This window comes from Somniosus microcephalus, chromosome 13, assembly GCF_052327205.1.
Source record: "Somniosus microcephalus isolate GS21.2 chromosome 13, FLI_Smic_1.0, whole genome shotgun sequence".
Classification (NCBI taxonomy): Eukaryota; Metazoa; Chordata; class Chondrichthyes; order Squaliformes; family Somniosidae; genus Somniosus; species Somniosus microcephalus.
This window is the reverse complement of record NC_140999.1, coordinates 168,865,818-168,886,271: the sequence shown is the minus strand read 5'-3', so window position 1 is coordinate 168,886,271 and position 20,454 is coordinate 168,865,818. Positions and strand designations below refer to the sequence as shown.

At 40.6% G+C, this 20,454-nt stretch overlaps 1 protein-coding gene across 8 annotated transcripts in view; it reads left to right on the top strand.

Annotated features, from left to right (window-relative positions):
• Window positions 1-8,487: 8,487 nt before the first annotated feature.
• Window positions 8,488-20,454, top strand: part of ptprt (protein tyrosine phosphatase receptor type T) — a 1,756,894-nt gene continuing 1,744,927 nt past the window's right edge. For 3 of the 8 annotated variants that reach the window (XM_086005549.1, XM_086005553.1, XM_086005546.1), the window contains exon 1: window positions 8,489-8,702. In XM_086005549.1, the coding sequence (XP_085861675.1) occupies window positions 8,630-8,702 (73 nt within the window). In that variant the 5' untranslated portion in view covers window positions 8,489-8,629. Of the gene's footprint in view, window positions 8,703-20,454 lie in introns of all 8 variants that reach the window. The other 5 variants (XM_086005552.1, XM_086005554.1, XM_086005550.1 and 2 more) reach the window with 2 other exon arrangements.

Here is a 20,454-nt window from a genome sequence, read left to right as displayed (position 1 = left end):
ACCACCAGTGCTCCAGGGTTTTTGCCAAAATTATGTTGGCCAATTGGGAGAACCACTGCAGAAATTCCAGTCTTTTAAATGAACCCAGAATTTAAATTCAAAATCTTAGTTGTAGTGTTAGGATTAAGTAAAATATGTGGACATTACAATAATAACATCCGCACAGGATTTTTGGATGGATGGGATGAGAGGAAAGATCTCTGAGTATTTTCTACTATCTGTCCTTTGTGTTATTTTAGTGTATTCTGTGGCCAATTTTTAATCTCACTCCCACCATTATGTACTGCATTTAAACTAAAATGATTATTCAGTGAAAGAAATTATCAGTTAATAGCTGTTCTGCATTTCACACTCCAGAATTACTTTGAAAAATGATCAACAATACCATTAAAAGAATTAAAATTAATGATGATTCAGAAGAACTAATCAATACACTTCACTGTGCATCTTGAGTGACACTATAATTTGAAACATGGGGCTGAATTTTGTCGGTGCTCAGAGTGCGGGTTTGGAGGCAGGTCCGCTGTCAAAATAGCAAAGATTGACAGCGGGTCCATGTGAGTCTCCCAGGTGTCGGGTCTGCCTGCACAGAACTGACCCGACACCAAGCGGCGGGGGAGACAATTTAGATCATTAAATGGCTTGTAACTACCTTGTAACTTTACGCGCTCCCCCACGGGTTACCCATTGCTCGGGGAACACGCCAGCTCACCCTGTCGTGTGTTGAGTCTGCTTTGATTTATCTGATAACCTGACAGCTGCAGAAGTGGTATAAAGGATGCCATGTTGCAACTGTTCAGTTTCAAAGCTCAGAAACTGTTGGTTACTGCATTTGTAAGACATCTGGAGATTTCTTTAGCTTGCAAGTGTTTGGAGCCAACTCTATATCCAGTGGCACCTCATTGGGCGAACCTCTCTCACCATTGACAGATCGCTTCTGTCAACTCACCTGCAGCTGCCATCTATTCCAGCAATATCAGTGCCCTTGAAAAAATCTCACCTTGGTCCTCTGAATCCCTCCACGATCAGCCCCAACACCAACATCACCAAGCACACCAACATCACCAACAACACAACCTTCTTTGCCATCACCTGATGCTACACAGGACACAGGGCATCAGCACCCGACAACATTGCTGCCCGGGAGGCCAACGATGGTATCGCCATGGCCAGATTTACTTCACTTGACGCTGTACACCCTGGCTGCCACATGATGTGCCAGGTTGACACCATCCCACACCAGCATCATAAAGCATCCTTATAATGTTCAAGCCTTTCCTTTCACACTCATCACAATAATGGGCGGGGGTGGGGGGGGGCGGAGTTATGTCTCAACATTCACTGGAACTCACTAAGACACTTCTCAAGGTGTGCACAGATCTGTCCAATAAGGTGAAGTGTTGAAAATATAGATTTTAATGTTTGACAACACATTAACAGAAACTTCACATGAACATTGGCTAAACCACCATTGTGTGTTGTTAGTTGTAATGCTTGCAGTACGTTGAGGGTGAGTGTGAGGGGTGGCTAGTGAGATGGGGAAGTGACAATGTAGATAGAGAGGGATGAGTGGAGGTGCAAGGTAAGTTGGTGTGAGTAAGGATGTGCAGGAATAGGGTAGGGATGGCAGAGTGATGGTGATGTGATTAGTGGCACAGCAGGGTGAGTTTGAGTGTGGCTTTGCAGTAACGTTTCATGATCTACTGAGATCATTGAAAGGTTTGCGCCACTGCAGCCAGGGAGTCCTGATGACATCCCTGCTTGTGTCCTCCTGTACAATGTGCACCAGACTGCGTTCATCTCCTGGGGACGTCTCTTCTGCCCATGGAGAGGGAAGAGAATCTCCCTGCGTGCTGTGACTCCCTCCAAAAGCATATAGAGGGAGTCATGTGTGAGCCTGGGTGCAGAGGTGCACCTCTAGATTCACCAGACTGATACCTGGGATGGCAGGAATGATGTATGAAGAGAGATTGGGTCGATTAGGCTTATATTCGCTAGAGTTTAGAAGAATGAGAGGGGATTTCATTGAAACTTATAAAATTCTAACAGGACTAGACAGACTAGATGCAGGAAGGATGTTCCCGATGGCGGGGGAGTCCAGAACCAGGGGGTCACAGGCTAAGGATAAGGGGTAAACCATTTAGGACTGAGATGAGGAGGAATTTCTTCACTCAGAGAGTGGTGACCCTGTGGAATTCTCTACCACAGAAGGCAGTTGAGGCCAATTCAGTAAATATATTCAAGAAGGAGTTAGATATATTTCTTAAGGCTAAAGGGATCAAGGGATATGGGGAGAAAGCAGGGACAGGGTACTTAATTTGGATGATCAGCCATGATCTCATTAAATGGCGGAGCAGGCTCGAGGGGCCGAATGGCCTATTCCTGCTCCTATCTTCTATGTTCCTATCTTCTATGTGCAGCGCTTGTCAGCGTTTGCAGCACCTCAATCCTGCAGAACACTGATAGCACAACTGTCAAAATCAATATGGCCGTGGTCCCTTTAAGAAAACCAGCTGATGACGTGTCATCAAATGACATCATCAGACCCGCTTCCTGTTAATTGGCCGGGAACCCAGCAGGGCAGGCTTAACAAGCCCTATTAACGGAAAATCATTTTTACAGAGCAGCTGCAGACGGGAGCGGGACCAGAACCCGCCAACCAGCTCTCCCGCCGACATCCTGCCTCCGCAGACAAAATCCAGCCCACTGTTGCCAAAGCTCAAGTGCATATTAGGCACTACCACTGCTGGCCACAATTGGGGGATAACACTGAAGTCAGTAATCAGATGAGATTTTTTTAAAGCTACTTTCCTCCATGGTTTATAGAACGCATTTTACATTAGTATTTTCATCTATCTATAGCTCTTTACTTCTGATTTGTGATATGTATGTAGTGTGCATTTTCAGTTCAACCATAGTGATTATTATGGGGTTCCCAGTGTTGTTACCTAACAGAATCACTTAGTCTGTGACTTCATGGCCTCCATTCCACACTCGATCTCAATTAAACCAGAAGTCCCAGTAGGCCTTTCCTCTATTGTCTTTTGAACAAAATGGGAAATGGGACATGGATGATAAATCTGCCAACCCATTCTCTTCTCATAATCTGCCCCATTGGTGAAAAAGTCACAAAACAACAGAAAAATGTTGTAGCTTGGAGTTAATTGTTACCAATGGATAAAATGCACTGAAAGCAACTAATAAACTTACTGCTGGGAGAAATATCAAGATCTAAGCTTTAGGAAAGGTTTTAAAGTCTAATTTCCTAGTAGAAGAATTTATATAGCAAGGTTAGACTTCTGGAACTCTCTAAAACTACAACTGTAATATTGGTCGTAGACTAATATCTGCCACTATCTTGGATTTTACCTATTTGTTATGATAACAACTTAGGCTTTCTACACTTTCCTAAAAGGGACAACACAGAGCTTTAGCATTCACTGTTTATGTTAAATTTCAGGATGATTTTGAAAAATTAGGAAAATCAAATATCAGAACACTGCAATATCAGCTTTCTTTTACATGTGGTAAATTCGCATAACACACTAACACTTCCAAAGGAAGTAACTGGTCTTTCACATTTGTGAAATACAATTGTGAGATATCTTCACACCCTTTACAATGATCGATATGAACATGGGAATCCCGTGGTAACTCAGCAGTTCCCATAAGACTAGGAAGAAAATGATTAATTCTGATGAGACAGCACAAGGAATTGAAGCTGGGAGTAGGAAAAGGCAGCTAGAATTTTTACTTTCCCTGTCTACAAGGAGAACCAAAGAGGTGGAGAGAAAGGCAGACAAGTTGAAGACCATAATATCATTAACCATTTTTCTCTGTTCAGTCATCAAAGGATCAGAGCACAGTCTAGTCTAAAAGTCTGCTGATAAAGAAGTCCTTTTCAAATAATCCTGTGTACTGTCATGAAAAATGAAATACAACATAAGCAACAATAACCTTGAGCTTCTTAAAATTAAATTTTCTCTGCCAGAGTTTCATTGATCAATGATTACAAATCAATGCATCATTTGTTACATAAGTGAGAAGTAACATCATCATGGGAGGTTCATTTTATGCATCATGGAGATACTCCAGTACATTCTCATACATATATCAAGTAGTGTGGCACATTGGTGTACTATTGTGCTATTCTATGGAGAAATAGAATGAGGATTTGCACCTGCTATCCTCCACATGGTGAGTTTCTAATCTTGAGAGAAGGTGTCAAGCAGAAGTGAAGTGATTTCCCACAGGGCAAGATAGAACTGCAGTGCAAGTCAAGCCAAGCTTCTGTAATGCACCTTTCACTGAAGGAATGATCTGCAACTCAAGAAGGAAATTAAAAAATAAGAACTTAAAACTGTAATTATCTTGAATACTAGTACAGAGCAGATCAATTAACATATTACATTACAACAACGATAGCAACTTGCATTTATATAGCACCTTTAACTTCCCAAGGTGCTTCACAGGAGCATTAGCAGTCAAAATTTGACACTAGCCACGTAAAGAGATATTAGAACAGGTGAGGCAGGTTTTAAGGAGCGTCTTAAAGGAGGAGAGATAGGTAGAAAGGATGAGAGGTTTAGCGAGGGAATTTCAGAGCTTCAGGGCCTAGGCAGCTGAAGGCATGGCCACCAATGGTGAGGCAATGGAAATCAGGGACATGCAAGAGGCCAGAAGTGGAGGAGTGCAGAGATCTCAGAGGGTTATAGAGATAGAGAGATGCAAGGCCATGGGGGGATTTGGGCATGAGGATGTGAATCTTAAATTTGAGACATTGCCGGACCCGGAGCTATTGTAGGTCAGCGAGCACAGGGGCGATGGGTAAACGGGACTTGGTGCAAGTTCGTATATGAGCAGCTGAGCTTTGGTTGAGTTGAAGTTTACAGTGGGTGGAATGTGGGAGGCTGGCCACGAGAGCATTGGAATAGTCAAGTCTGGATGAGGGTTTCAGCAGCAGATGGGCTGAAGCAGGGGCTGAGACAAGCTATATTATGAAGGTGAAAGTAGGCAGTCTTGGTGATGGAGTGGATATGATTACTGAGCTATGAGGACAGAAAAAGTGAAAGAAAGGTAAGGAAGTGAAAGAAAAAGTGGGATTCAAGAAAGGGCAAAAAAAATTAGTGTTTCCCTGTGGTGTTACCATATGTGAGGCCAGAATCATTTGCAAAAAATCAACCCAATTTAGGTAGTACTTTAACTTCTGCCTTCCTCTGCCCTGGCAGAGTTCTAGATTTTGACATGCGAGATATTTTCAGAACATAATTCATAAATAATTAATTCTATCGCAATCATTTTTGTAATTTAATTGAACCAGGACTGAGGAGTTGCATCTATCCTAAAACGCTATCTTTTGAGACTGAATCGTCACGCTACCATCAAAGCAAGAGCACAGGCTAGTGATATAAGTAGCCACAATTTTTTTATGAGTTACGTGACTGCAACTGAGAAACCAGCAACGTTTGAGCATTTTCATATGAACCTTGTATGATTTTCTGTAACCATATCTTTAACCAGGGCCACTGGGCTTAATTATTTTTCATTAAAAATTATGTGTTATTTGATTTTCACTGTAGCTTTAGTGGCATTTAAAACAATCTGATGACACCACTGGTTAAAAGAAATGTCTATCTTTAAAGTGTTTGATAGCACATTTGATTAGCACAATGTCCTTTAACCCCAAGGGTATGGTCTTGAATCAAGCCCATCCCAAGGCGATAAAGGTCTTCATTCTCTACCAGCTGAAAGTCTTGCACTAAATGAGTTTGGGGAGTCACATCCCAGTTATAAATGAGAGCAAGATTGCTGCAAACTTCCCATAACTTAAATTGTCAGTCTCACTCAGATATGGCTAATGTAGAAAATGGAAATGTCACACGAGTGTAGCAAACGAGTTCTCTTGTGACTTTGAGGTTACTGCACAATGTTGGGGGAGAGCATATAGAACTTTACTATGCACCTAGCTGATATATTTCACCTAGTAGTAGTTAATTCCACAATGTTGACCTCGATGCAATGATGAGTACCAAAGGAAATGATCCCTCTAAAGGAAAATATTGAAATATTTTACCCATTTTTGAATAAGTGATCTTGATATGTTTTTACCATTAGAAGTATCTGCACGACCATCCCACAAAATGAACTGTCTTTTACGTCTATCTAGTGCATTGGGAATGGCCTGCATTACCCCCGTCCAAATCACTGCCAGCAGGATGACCTAAGGTGCAAGAATGAGAAGTTCTTGTGTTCTCCCAGGCTAATTTTCCCCACTTGTCATTGGACCCCCAAACACACCACCCTTTCTGATATCCTTCACGTGATATATGTTCAGTTCCACAAGGGCCAATTAAAAGGGCAATCTCTTACTCAAGTCAGATTAGCATTTAAGTGAAGCCATCATACACACCTTCCATACAAATCCAACAATTTCCAAAGTAATGGACTTCCATTTTTTTTTAAGCAAGGAAAAAGTACAAAAGCACAATTTTTACAAAGACTCAAGATTAAAATGAAAGATTTGTAAAGTGTTTAATTACTTGCATTTTTACCTAACTTTATCCTAACCATTTAGGATGCTTTTACACATCAACTTTGGTGTTGCAACAGTCATCTTTAGCAGTTTGTTGTATGGTAACACAATGGTTATGGTAATGGTCTAGCAGCCGAAAGGTTATGAGTTCTAAATCCCACCATGGGAAGCTATGCAATTGAATTCGATAAATTTGATAGTTTATGGCTGGCATGAGAAAAATGACCACGAAAGCTGCTAGGGTGTCATTAAACCCAATAAATTGACTTATTACATTACAACAGTGACTACACTCCAAAAAATACTTCATTGGCTGTAAAGCGCTTTGAGACGTCAGGTGGTCGTGAAGGATGCTATATAAATGCAAGTCTTTCTTTCTGAATGTCACTAAGGAAGGGAACCCAACTTCACACAGTCTGGCTGACAAATGAATACAGTCCTGTGCTATGTTATTCTGTCGTTAAACAATCACTCGAAAAGAAGGCTCAGGGTAAGTAGGGATGGGCAATAAATGTCAGTATTGCCCACATCCTGAGAATAAAAACAAAGTTCAGATTTCAAACTCTTATTTCCTATTCCAGCATCATAATATTGTAACCGGCATCAGATAGAAGAAATGAGAATGGATTTGAAGAGCTAGTGCAAATAAGTTTTCCAAATCCTCAATAAACTTGAGAGCAAGTCACTCTCCGTTTGTGTGCATGGTGTAAATGCACCATTATACTCCTCATGAGCACACAGCTTGTAAAATACCAGTGAGACCTGAGCACACAGAATTCTTTCTCTAGTATACCCTCCCATGATCTACTGACTTTCTTGAGGTACATTTACACTGCGACTGTAGTGTTGGTGGGAAGTGGGGTTGCACTGGCACTGGCACTGTAGATCAAGTGTTGGGGTCAAACTTGATACCAGAGCAAACCAGAGTGAGCCTCTCTGGAGGAGGCAACCTTGCATTGTTTCACCCCAGAGTCAGCTTGGGTTTTAACACCCAATTTTCACAATACAGGTTTAGCATGGAGGGGAGTCAAAACCATTTCACACCAATGGTAAACCTATAATGTAAATGCACCCTGAGAGAATCCCATCAATTTGAACTAACTCCAAATTCATATCTCCAAATTATATTGAGTGATCAAAGCTGCCTATCTTGTTTTATTGAATAAGTAATTGACTTATATAAATATAATGGGAATTTGCAAAAATGACTTTTAATTACTTGTAAAGAGTTACATAAATTAGAATAAATTCGTTATTTGGTGCATTGATTTATAAATGTGACATTGGAGAAAAATGTTTAATTGTTAACTAGAAAAACAAAGTAAGGATTAGAATTGGGTGATGTATCTCTCTCTACGTTTAATATTAGTTTCTCCTACCTTTGTCAGTATTTGGAGTCTCAGGATTCAGTGTTATGCACGAGAAGATAAATGATAATTGAAAATTCAAAAACATTTCAGCATTTTTTAAAGATACATGGCTCCTACTCAAGGTAACACAACCTCCAGCTGAAAAGTATAATCATCTTGACTCATCAGCCTTGATTTTACTGGATGCTGCCTGTCACAAAGTGTGCATTGCATGTTACAATGCACTTGTCATTCACAACAGAACACAAATGAAATATCAAATATTCAAGCAGTGCTATATCAGCCTATCAACCTGCCTGCTAGAATATGAACATATCATCACCTCATCATTCTTCATTGTAGTCCGCTTCTGAAAGGTTTAGCCTGATCTTGCGCCCGACAGTGGAACCGTTCTGTCTTAACTGCTTAAAAAAAATGTATGACGCCAGTTGCCTATTTGAAAGGAATGGGATTTCTTTCCCAAGCATTTGAGTTGGAAGTGAGCTTCGTGCTTGTTTGTGTGTGTGTGTGTGAGAAAGCGAGAGAAGCGGCTTGCGTCAGGACCCGGGGGAGCCCTCACTCAGCAACTACTTCAGCAGCTCCGAGCTGCCAGGCAGAGCCAGTAGCAGTCAGCATTTAAGTACAGCACGGCGCTCCGGGTATCTCCAACGGATCATCGCTTGCTAACCAGCCAGCAACCGGATAATGCTACAACTGCGCAAGTAATGCGAAAAAAAAATACCTAAATATGAGACCGCTTCTGATTTCCCTCTCTCTTCTACTGCAGCTATTGCCAAGCACAGAGGGACAAGTCTTTGCAGGTAAGTTCAGCGACGAGAGACTACAAAAATATGCGGTGCAATGTTTGCAAAACTTGGTGGAACAACCATTGCTGTCGCGGTAGCCGTTATCATGTAATGCTGTACCTTAAAAGTCCTTGTCATGTTGAGTGATAGTTTAGAAGGTGCTCGCCCATGAGTCTTTAAAATGGCAATTCTTGGTAAATGTAATTTCGAACCCCAGATAATGTAGTCTTAATCTGGTTCAACCTCACCAATTACTGTGTCGATACAATTAATTGACCCCTTTGCGAGGATTTGTTTTATAAGCTGCTCAAACATCACTCAGATCCACTTTCAGCCAGTGCCTCCTGAGCTCGGTTGCATAACTTTTTGGTGAAGTTTACCATATGTTGTGGGAAAAGGCAGGTTGGATGTTCTCCGCTGTAGGCACTCCTTGCTCAGGCTCTGGTGGTCCTCCGACCGCTTCCTTTGCGGCTCCAGCTTTTCAGCCGAATTGAAATTAGAGTATTACTATTTATTTAAAAGGTTGTGTTACAACGAATCGAATTGGTCAACAGAAGGTTTGAAAGGAGGATGGGACTTGCTTAACAGTCGACCACTCCTGTTCACTGGGAGTCAGCAAACAATCAAGGGTCAGAAGTATTACTGTAACCGTGAGCCGATGTAACAGCTTCCCATGTATGTGAAGCAAGAGTGCTGCAGCCACAAGTATTAATAATCAAAGCATACAAGTAAAAAAAAGTGACTTTCGGGATAATTGACAGCAAATTCCATTGTTATGAACGCTTCTTTTGCGCGGGCCCCCTGCTGTTATTGAATCCCATCGATCCTTATAAGATCAACTGAAGTTTTGTCAACTAGATTCTCAGCCAAATTGAAACCACATCAGGAGCAACGCTGCATTTTTTAGCACTGTAACACTGACTTTATTCTAATAAGGGTTTAGGCTTTAACATCTGCTCTGCTCTGAATCCAATTTAGCAGCGCTCCATGCATCAAATATCCTTGCACCTCACACAGAACGTTAACTCCAATGTGTTGAGGTAAATTTCTGTGGTGGGAGAGCCCTAGATTTTCCAAAGTGCCATCCATAAATAAATGTGCACTTCCATCAAGCGTGACCCGCTGGCGGGAGATGCGAACGTTTATGGTAATGTGGAAACCAGATGAACAAACAGTCTTGCATCGGGCACACCAATCTTGAATGAAAGTAGTTGTGCATTCTTTGTTATGTGGTTCATTTGTACATTGCAACAGATCCCCTTTGTTCTCGATCTAAACTGATGAACAGCTAACTAAAGGCTATGTTGTAGATTTTGTGACCAATCCTTTCACAAAAAGAGATGCTTTACAGGCTGCAAATTAATTGCGTTTGTACCTTTTAACTAGAAAATAAATGCCTTTAGATATCTTTCAAGTTGGCATTCCTTTCTCTGATATCATTCGGAACATCACAGGCCACATGTGGGTGATACAGTTCAAACCCTTTTTTGAATGTTGGAGGGAGAAAGAGCTAGAAAGAGTTGGCAGGGTGGTAACAGCATCAGGTAGTATGGCACTGAGCTCTACAGCCCAGGAAGGTCCCAGGTTTAGCCCCTGGTCTATGCTGAGTTAGCCTCTCTCACTTGGGATGAGGTGCTATCGCCCTATTTGTGGAATGATACCCTCAATATTACTGGACTAAGGAGGTGAAAAATAATTGACCAGGATTCCCATACATAGTACTATCCAAAGTAGAACTCCCTTCCACTGAGAGTCTGGGCATAGGCCCAATTATGGTTTCTCTTGGTAAATGTAAGAATAATTAAATAAAAATGTGTTAATTTGCCAATCGTATGGTGTTAAGTATGTAAGCTAGTCATTTTTCTGGGGACTGAGGCATTAGTTCTGCAAGGAACAGTGCAGTCTAAAGGTTAAACTTCAAAGACATTTCTGACTTCATTTTCAAGCAATGAAATATGTTTGTAAAATATTTTTTTGCACAGCTTTCTTCATTATAAACATATAATTATTATTTCTGTTGTACGTGTTTCTGTGATCAATTAATAGTAACCACATTTTATAGTTAATATTTTTCTCTTCCTACTGTACATAGTTATGTTTCCCATAGATCTGACATTACTGCGAGAGATCTGCTAAGTATTCTTATGATGTAGCTCATGTTACCATAGAACAGTCGAAAACTTGAGCACATTAAATGTTTAAAAGCCTTCGATATAGATATACCAATGGAAATTGTGTTATGATGGTAAACTGAGATTCCTTATTCAGACTTAATTTAATATTTCATCATTTTTACTGCATCTATTTGAACTTTTTACTCTGATAAAGAGGAAAATGATTGTTGCCATGAGGTGGCGCTCTAAACAATACCATTTGAAAAGGGTCTCACCATTTCAATGCAACTGGAAACGCTTCAACTCATTCCTAATGCTAAACGAATGTTAAATAGTATTAGGTATAGTTATTGATTTTAAACAGTATAACAAAAATAACTACCTAAAAGAAAATCTGAAGCAGATATAGGCAGTTGATTATAATTTCCCAATTATAACAATTGTCGTGCTGTTGAATTAAAAGTAGACTTCTATCATTTTGAATCCATGATATTCTGACTGTAGAATTCATTGCAGATATAATGCACCCTAGTTCTGAAGAGCCTACTTTTAAGATACAAATATTTACCCACTGGGATAAATGATGTGTTTTCAATTTTATTGCTCTACATATGCAACATATGACAAAAAAAGTCATTTATTTCAGTTTGTAAATACAAATTAAATGTTCCTCATTAAGGTACTTTTCAAAAATAAAACGGCAAAATGTTTTCATTTTGCACTAAATGATCAGATAATAGATGTTAGTTGTGGTCCCCACCTGCCCTCACTCCTTCGCCAGGTTATCTCTAAGGCAGGCACAATACTGAGCCCATTGTATTAGTCATTGTTTTGTGCACTGCCTCAAAAGTGAGGCCTGGGAGGAGGTGGGAGGTGGGCAGTGGATATGCACAGCTGCTGCCCACTCAGCTGTCCATTTGCAAAATGACAACCTTAGTAAGGTGGCATTTTGATTAATTTAAGAAAAAAACTGCCACCAAATTTAGACATGCCCCTTTAGCTATAATCTGAAAATTAAAATATATATTCATGTGCAATTTTAATCATTCAGGATTCCACATAATTCTCCACATGGTGAGTTCCCAATCCCGGTCAAATGGTCACAGTGAGATGCTTTTCAAGAAGCTAAGTTAGAGAATACTTCAAGTTATATGGTGCAGCCTTGTGAATTTCCTAGCTAATGGTTCAAGAGCAGCACAGGAAGAGATCTAGGAACAGGTTATCTTTTAAATCAAACTGAAGCTTGTAGGAAAAAATAAGCCATATTAAAAAAATAAGTGGTTAGATGTGTTCATATTTTAATCTTTTTTTTGCATCATGCTGATGTGGATACAGGTATATTAAGTAGCTGGCAGTTTACATACCTTGCCAGACGAGTTAGCTGTTTTGTTCAATAAAGGAAAACTGTGAATGCTGGAAAAATACAGAAATAAATACAGAATATACTAGAAATACAGAACAGCTCCACCAGCCTTTCTAAAGTGAAAAGACAGGTTAATGTTTTGGATGGCTGAAATACTAATCTGATGCTGACAGACCTGTGGTGTATTTGCAGCACTCATTGCCTTTATATTTAAGATATAAGCAGTCTTGTCAGTTTGTAGATTACAAAAAGTTTCAATATTTCGATCCAGGGAAAAGCTGACTATTTTGGACACTATCCAAGATTGTCAAATATGGCATTTTTGTGGGGATGTAGAGATTAAAGGACCCATGAAACATCATCTTTTGGCTGTACTTTGATTTAATATGAAACTATAGCGGTTCAGGAGAAAACTTTAATTTGAAAATATTTATTATGGTTTTGAACAAAGTGAAGAAAGAACTTGCGTTCATAAAGCTTTCACTGTTGCTGTGTCAGTAAATGCAGCAGTATTTTGTACACAGCAAGGTCCCACAGACAGCAATGAGCTGAGTAACTTCTCTTGAACATTTTTTGATGGTGAAATGTTAGTCAAAACTCCCTGTTCTTCTTCAAATAGTATCATGGAATCTTTAACATCCATCTGAAAAGGCATATGGGCCTTAGTTTAATGTATCATCCAAAGGATGGCACCTCCAACATTGCAGCACTTTCTCAGTATGGCACTAAAGTACCAGTCTAGATTATGTGTTTAAATCCTATATCAAGGCTTGAATCCATAACTTATAGGTGAGAGTACTACTAACTAAGCCAAGTCTGAACAAGGTCAAACTACAGCACTTGTGTAACAAAACAAGGAAACATCAGAATCTATTTGGAAGTTTAAAGGTCAAATTTCAACACTTTTCTTTATGCAGTGTATATGATAATTGCTTAATTTCTTTATAATGTTGTTGATCATTCAGAAAATTCTGGTAAGTTGGTGAACTTTTTAATTCACATAATTCTTAAAACCTATAATTTACACATATTTGTTTTCAGACTTGACATTTTACAGTGACATATTCATTTTTGATATGAACACAATTAATACTGAAACATTGACCTCCTAAGTCAGTCAGTTGAAGCTGGCATAATGTGTAGACTCAATCACTGAAAGTATATATCTGATCAAATTTACTTTGACTGACAGTTCAGTTGTCTTTGCGAGATCAATGAATTTGGTTGTGCTTCAGATATTAGCAAGTTCTCTCAAAGTCTGTTTTGGTAAATTACATAAGGAAAGATTCATCAGTTGGTTGTCCATCACAAAGCTTTCTTTATTATACCAACATGGCCAACTCATTTTATCTTGTAAGCAACTAAAATATAAAATGTGTCACAGTATTGGATTAAACATAAAATGAATTCATTCTAAATAACAAAGACAAGTAAGTTGGTCACTTTCTTTCTCCTAAGATACTACAACAGAATGGAAAATCTAATCACTAAGATAATCCTGTAGAATTAATTACAAAACAGTAAATTATATCCCTGGGGCAGTGGGGGAGATTGGAATAGGATGCTCAGGCTTCATCTGTGTAGAATGTTAAAGTGGCTTTAGACGAGAGCAGTCATATTGTAAATGTCAGAGCAATGATTTTGGAGTGATTGCATAAGTACAATTTTTGAAAATCAGACATCGCAAAAGTGCATGAAACCTTAATGTCTGAATAAAAACTGCCATTTTGAGTGGCTGAAAGTAACAAATTTGATTTTTTATTTTCTTCTATTGGAAGGATATCTTTTTTTCTGCCTAAATCTCCAGGTTTAAAAGAATAATTCTTGTATAATAGGCTCCTTAAAGAAATGGGCTCCCGCATTCTAAAATTGCAATAAAAGCAGTTTGAAGCACAGCTTCAACATAATTTAATATTGTTACTCTCACTGGGCAAATGGCAAAAATAATCTTAAAAGTAAACTGATGAAAGTCTACACTTTATCTGACCAGGCCTTCTATCTGCAGTACAAACTGAAGGCTGCGCGATGGGGGCAATTTGCCAAGTGCGTACCATCGGTCGGGAGCCTCATCACGAGCTGTGCGTGCCACCGGGGAATCACGAGGACGCTGCCCGTGATTTTCTGTGCATGGATGGAAAATTGTGGGCAGCACACCGTGATTTCCTAAGCAAGGCTCACCATCAGCACAGCTCTTTTGTAAATTTGAACCTAATATCCATTTATGGTTTGTATCCAAGTTGGGAAAAAATTGCAAAATAGATCATAATGATGTGGAGCACATCATTTTTTGACGTATGTTTTAAAAGAAGTGTACAAAAAATTCATTCAGGATTCACCAAGTAGCTTGGTAGGTGGGAAATAGCGGGCAGTGTTTGGAATTTTTGGGATATTTTTAGTGGTCTTGAAAGGAATGTTCCTTTAAGATGCATCAGTTAATTTTTAATATAAATTTTTGTTAATGAGTGTGAAAAATCTATTGAAATTTTAAATGTATCCCCTGAGTAAGGGGTGAAATCATGGTTATCACCCTAACCCTTCTTCTTAGGCAGTCCCTCGGAACCGAGGATGACTTGCTTCCACGTTAAAAATGAGTTCTCAGGTGACTGATGAGTCATAGAAACAAAGAAGATAGAAGCAGGAGTAGGCCATTCGGCCCCTTGAGCCCCTTCTGCCATTTAATGAGATCATGGCTGATCATCCAAATTCAGTACCCTGTCCCTGCTTTCTCCCCATATCCCTTGATCCCTTTAGCCTTAAGAAATATATCTAACTCCTTCTTGAATATATTTAATAAGTTGGCCTCAACTGCCTTCTGTGGTAGAGAATTCCACAGGTTCACCACTCTCTGGGTGAAGAAATTCCTCCTCATCTCAGTCCTAAATGACTTACCCCTTATCCTTAGACTGTGACCCCTGGTTCTGGACTCCCCCGCCATTGGGAACATCCTTCCTGCATCTAGTCTGTCTAGTCCTGTTAGAATTTTATAAGTTTCAATGAGATCCCCTCTCATTCTTCTAAGCTCTAGCGAATACAAGCCCAATCGACCCAATCTCTCTTCATACATCATTCCTGCCATCCCAGGTATCAGTCTGGTGAATCTTCGCTGCACTCCCTCCATGGCAAGAACATCCTTCCTCAGATAAGGCGACCAAAACTGCACACAATACTCAAGGTGTGGTCTCACCAAGGCCCTGTACAACTACAGCAAGACATCCTTGCCCCTGTACTCGAATCCTCTCGCTACGAAGGCCAACATACCATTTGCCTCCTTAACCGCCTGCTGCACCTGCATGCTTACCTTCAGCGACTGGTGCACAAGGACACCCAGGTCTCGTTGCACTTCCCCTTTTCCCAATCTGTTGCCGTTCAGATAATAATCTGCCTTCCTGTTTTTGCCACCAAAGTGGATAACCTCGCATTTATCCACATTATACTGCATCTGCCATGCATCTGCCCAATCACCCAACCTGTCCAAATCATACTGGAGTTTCTCTGCATCCTCCTCACAGCACACACGCCCACCCAGCTTTGTGTCATCTGCAAACTTGGAGATATTATATCTAGTTCCCTTGTCTAGATCATTAATATAGTGAATAACTGTGGTCCTAGCACCGATCCTGCGGTACCCCACTAGTCACTGCCTGCCACATGGAAAAGACCCATTTATTCCAACTCTTTGCTTCCTGTCTGCCAAGTCAGTACCTTACCCCCAATCCCATGTGCTTTAACTTTGCACGCTAATCTCTTATATGGGACCTTATCGAAAGCCTTCTGAAAGTCCAAATATACCACATCCACTGGTTCTCCCTTATCTATTCTACCAGTTACATCCTCAAAAAATTCCAGTAGATTAGTCAAGCATTATTTACCTTTTGTCAATCCATGTTGACTTTGTCCGATCCGGTCACTGTTTTTCAAGTGCTCTTCTGTTATATCTTTTATAATGGACTCGTGCATTTTCCTCACTACCGATGTCAGGCTTACCGGTCTATAATTCCCTGTTTTCTCTCTACCATCTTTTTTGAATAATGGGGTTACATTAGCTACCCTCCAATCCATATGAACTGTTCCAGAGTCTATAGAATTTTGGAAGATGACCAGAAATTTCTAGGGCCACTTCCTTAAGTACCCTAGGATATAGATTATCAGGCCCTGGGGATTTATCAGCCTTCAATCCCGTCAATTTCTCTAACACCACTTCCCTACAAATACTGATTTAATTCAGTTCCTCCCTCTCATTTGTCCCTATGTTCCCCGACATCTCTGGGAGGTTATTTGTGTCCTCCTTTGTGAAGACAGAACTAAAGTATGTATTTAATTGGTCCGCCATTTCTTTGTTGCCCATTATAAATTCCCCTGATTCTGACTGCAAGGGACCTACGCTTGACTTCACCAATCTTTTTCTCTTCACATATCTATAGAAGCTTTTACAGTCAGTTTTTATGTTCCCTGAAAGCTTACTCTCATACTCTATTTTCCCCCTCTTAATGAATCCCTTTGTCCTCCTTTGCTGAATCCTAAACTGCTTCCAATCATCAGGTTTGCTGCTTTTTCTGGCCAATTTATATGTCCTCTCCTTGGATCTTATGCTATCCCTAATTTCCCTTGTTAGCCACGGTTGAGTCACCTTTTTTGTTTTATTTTTATGCTAAACAGGGATGAACAAATTCTGTAGTTCATGCAATCTTTAAATGTTTGCCATTGCTTATGCACTGTCAACCCTTTAAGTAACATTCCCCAATCCATCCTGGCCAACTCGCACCTCATGCCATCGTAGTTTCCTTTATTTAAATTCAGGACCCTAGTCTCTGAGTCAATGACTTCAGTCTCCATCTTAATGAAGGATTCTATCATATTATGATTGCTCCGCCCCAAGGGGCCTCGCACATCAAGATTGCTAATTAATCCTTTCTCATTACAAAATACCCAGTCTAAGATGGCCTGATCTCTAGTTGGTTCCTTGACATATTGGTCCAGGAAACCATCCCGTATACACTCTAAGAATTCCTCCTCCACAGTATTGTTACTAATTTGGTTAGCCCAATCTATATGTAGATTAAAGTCATCCATGATAACTGCAGTGCCCTTATTGCATGTGTCTCTAATTTCCTATTTAATGCCATCCCCAACCTCAGCATTACTGTTTGGGGGTCTGTATACAACTCCCACTAACGTTTTCTACCCCTTGGCATTTCTCAGCTCTACCCATACAGATTCCACATCATCAGAGCTAATATCCTTCCTTACTATTGTGTTAATCTCCTCTTTAACCAGCAATGCTACCCCACCTCCTTTTCCTTTTTGCCTGTCTTTCCTGAATATTGAATACCCCTGGATGTTGAACTCCCAGCCTTGGTCACCCTGGAGCCATGTCTCCATAATCCCAATGATATCATATCCGTTTACATCTATTTGCGCAGCTAATTCATCCACCCTATTACGAATGCTCCTCGCATTACAATACAAAGCCTCCAGGCTTGTTTTTTTTAACACTCTTAGACCTTTTAGAATTATTATTTACTGTAGCCATGTTTGATTTACACCCTTGATTTCTCTGACTGCCACTTTTGCTTTTCTCCTTCCTGTCTTTTGCTTCTATCCTTGCTTCCCTTTCCTCTGTCTCCCTGCACAGGTTCCCAACCCCCTGCCATTTCATTTTAAACCCTCCCCAACAGCACTAGCAAACACTCCCCCCAGGACATCGGTCCCAGTCCTGTTCAGATGCAAACCGTCCAGTTTGTACTGGTCCCACCTCCCCCAGAACCAGTTCCAATATCCCAGGAATTTGAATCCCTCCCCCTTGCACCATTCCTCTAGCCACATATTCATCTGAAATATCCTTCAATTTCAACTCTGACTGGCATGTGGCACTGGTAGCAATCCTGAGATTACTACCTTTGAGGTCCTATTTTTAAATTTACCTCCTAACTCCCTATATTCAGCTTTTAGGACTTCATCCCGGTTTTTACCTATATTGTTGGTACCTATATGCACCATGACAACTGGCTGTTCACCCTCCCCCTCCAGAATGCCCTGCAGCTGCTCCGAGACATCCTTGACCCTTGCACCAGGGAGGCAACCTACCATCCTGGAGTCTCATTTGCGGCCGCAGAAATGCCTATCTATTCCCCTTACAATAGAATCCACTATCACTATAGCTCTCCTGCTCTTTTTCCTGTGCAGCAGAAACACCCATGGTGCCAGGAATTTGGCTGCTGCAGCCTTCCCCTGATAAGCCATCTCCCTCAACAATATCCAAAACGGTATATCTGTTTGAGAGGGGGATGGCCACAGGGGACCATTGCACTCCCTGCCTGTGCCTACTACTCTGCCTGGCAGTCACCCATTCCCTTCCTGCCTGTGCAGCCTTTACCTGCGGTGTGACCAACTGATTAAACGTGATATCCACAACATCCTCAGCATCGCGAATGCTCCAGTATGTATCCATTCGCAGCTCCAGTGACGCAATGCGGTCTGCCAGTAGCTGCAGCTGGATACACTTCCCGCACACATGGTCGTCAGGGACACAGGAAGTGTCCCTGATTTCCCACATAGTGCAGGAGGAGCATGCCACGGGGCCAAGCTGTGCTGTCATGACTTACCCTTTAATTAATTTTAATTAAATTAAATCAAATCAATGCCACTAATTACACTACAATTAAATGATACTCTCAAGGGCCCTTGTTTACTAGCACTCCCTGCTACACAACAGAGACGTTAGAAAATATAACCACAAAAATTAAGACCTTCTAAACTTTATAAACTATTAACCTTAACTGTCAAACTATAGAGTAGTATAAATAATCACCTGGCAGTACTCACCCAATCAGCTGCTTCCTCTTGCCCGCGTCACTTTTTGAATCGTGGCATGGTTCTGGAGCGCCTTTGAAAAATATCCCGCAAAAGTGAGTTTAAATACTCACTGTACTCTCCTGCTGCTCCCGACACCGGCCTACTCCTGCTCCTATCTTCTGTGTTTCTATGTTTCTATGTTTTCCTACAGGGTGAAAAGTTAGGAAAAACAAAGGCAAAGCAAGGGAGTTCCTCCTTCCACTCCTCACCTAACTCCGACTCACCCAACTCGCAGCACCAATGCGGGACCTGCAGTCTCTGTCACAGGTGGGGCAGACGGTGGTTGAAGGGGCGGGTGGTTGGGGTGCTTGGGTTGACGTGTGCTGCCTGCGCTTGGCTTCCACTTGCTCCCGGCGAAGAGACTCGAGGTGTTCGGCACCTTCCCGGATGCTTCTCCTCCACTTTGTGCGGTCTTGGGCCAGGGATTCCCAGGTGTCAGTGGGGATGTTGTACTTTTTCAAGGAGGCTTTGAGGGTGTCCTTGAAACATTTCCTCTGCACACCTGGGGCACTCTTGCCGTGTCGGAGCTCCAAGTAGAGCGCTTGTTTTGGGAGTCTCGTATTGCCTTTCATTAACTTGATACTCTGTTTACTGGCATAGCAGTAATTAATAAGACACCATTTTCTAATAATTTGCAATAAAAATGGTGCTGCATGGTTGATATAGCTGTGGAACAACAGGGGCGATATTATTCATTCTCATCATGAATGAACCCAGTTCTTGGTTACTACAGTGTTGGAAATCAATAGACTACATGTAGTAAACATTGCACTACTCTGTGTGTTAATTTTACAGCATACTCTGGTATCTATAAAACCAAAACACATGCAAACACTGTTTTACTTGTTTTATACTATAAATGATTGGAGTCAGATAACTCTGGTGTAATGAATGATATTAAATTTACTACAAATAGTTATAACGTAGCAACAATATTGATTTTGCAGAAATCCAATATTGCAACAGAGAAATGCAGTTGCTGCAATGCTGAAGAACAAATTTATTTTACCCGTCTCACAGAAGTAAGCGAATAAATGAGAAATGGCACAGCCAAAATGGACGTCATATTTGTTTATAATCATGAAAGGATTTCACCCAATAGACCTCTCATGATTTCTATCTAGTTTCAAAGATATGGCAGGATGCCTTTTCAGGTTTGTACGCCCATTGTGCTCCCAAATGCCATTTTACTCTTTTTTACTCAAATATAAATGTCTGAAAGTAAGTCCACTGTGTAAATTTTCATCAATAACATACCTCCCTGGATGCATGTCTTGTAGGTGCTTTCAGATTTTGTGCAATACTGATTAAAGTTCAAAAGGTTTATTCCAATATATTGATTATTATAGAAACTGTGATCAAATCCAGTTTTGATGTATAGGTTTCGAAAATGATGTTGGATGCCTTTTGAGATCATAATGGCCCGGAACTTGCAGTC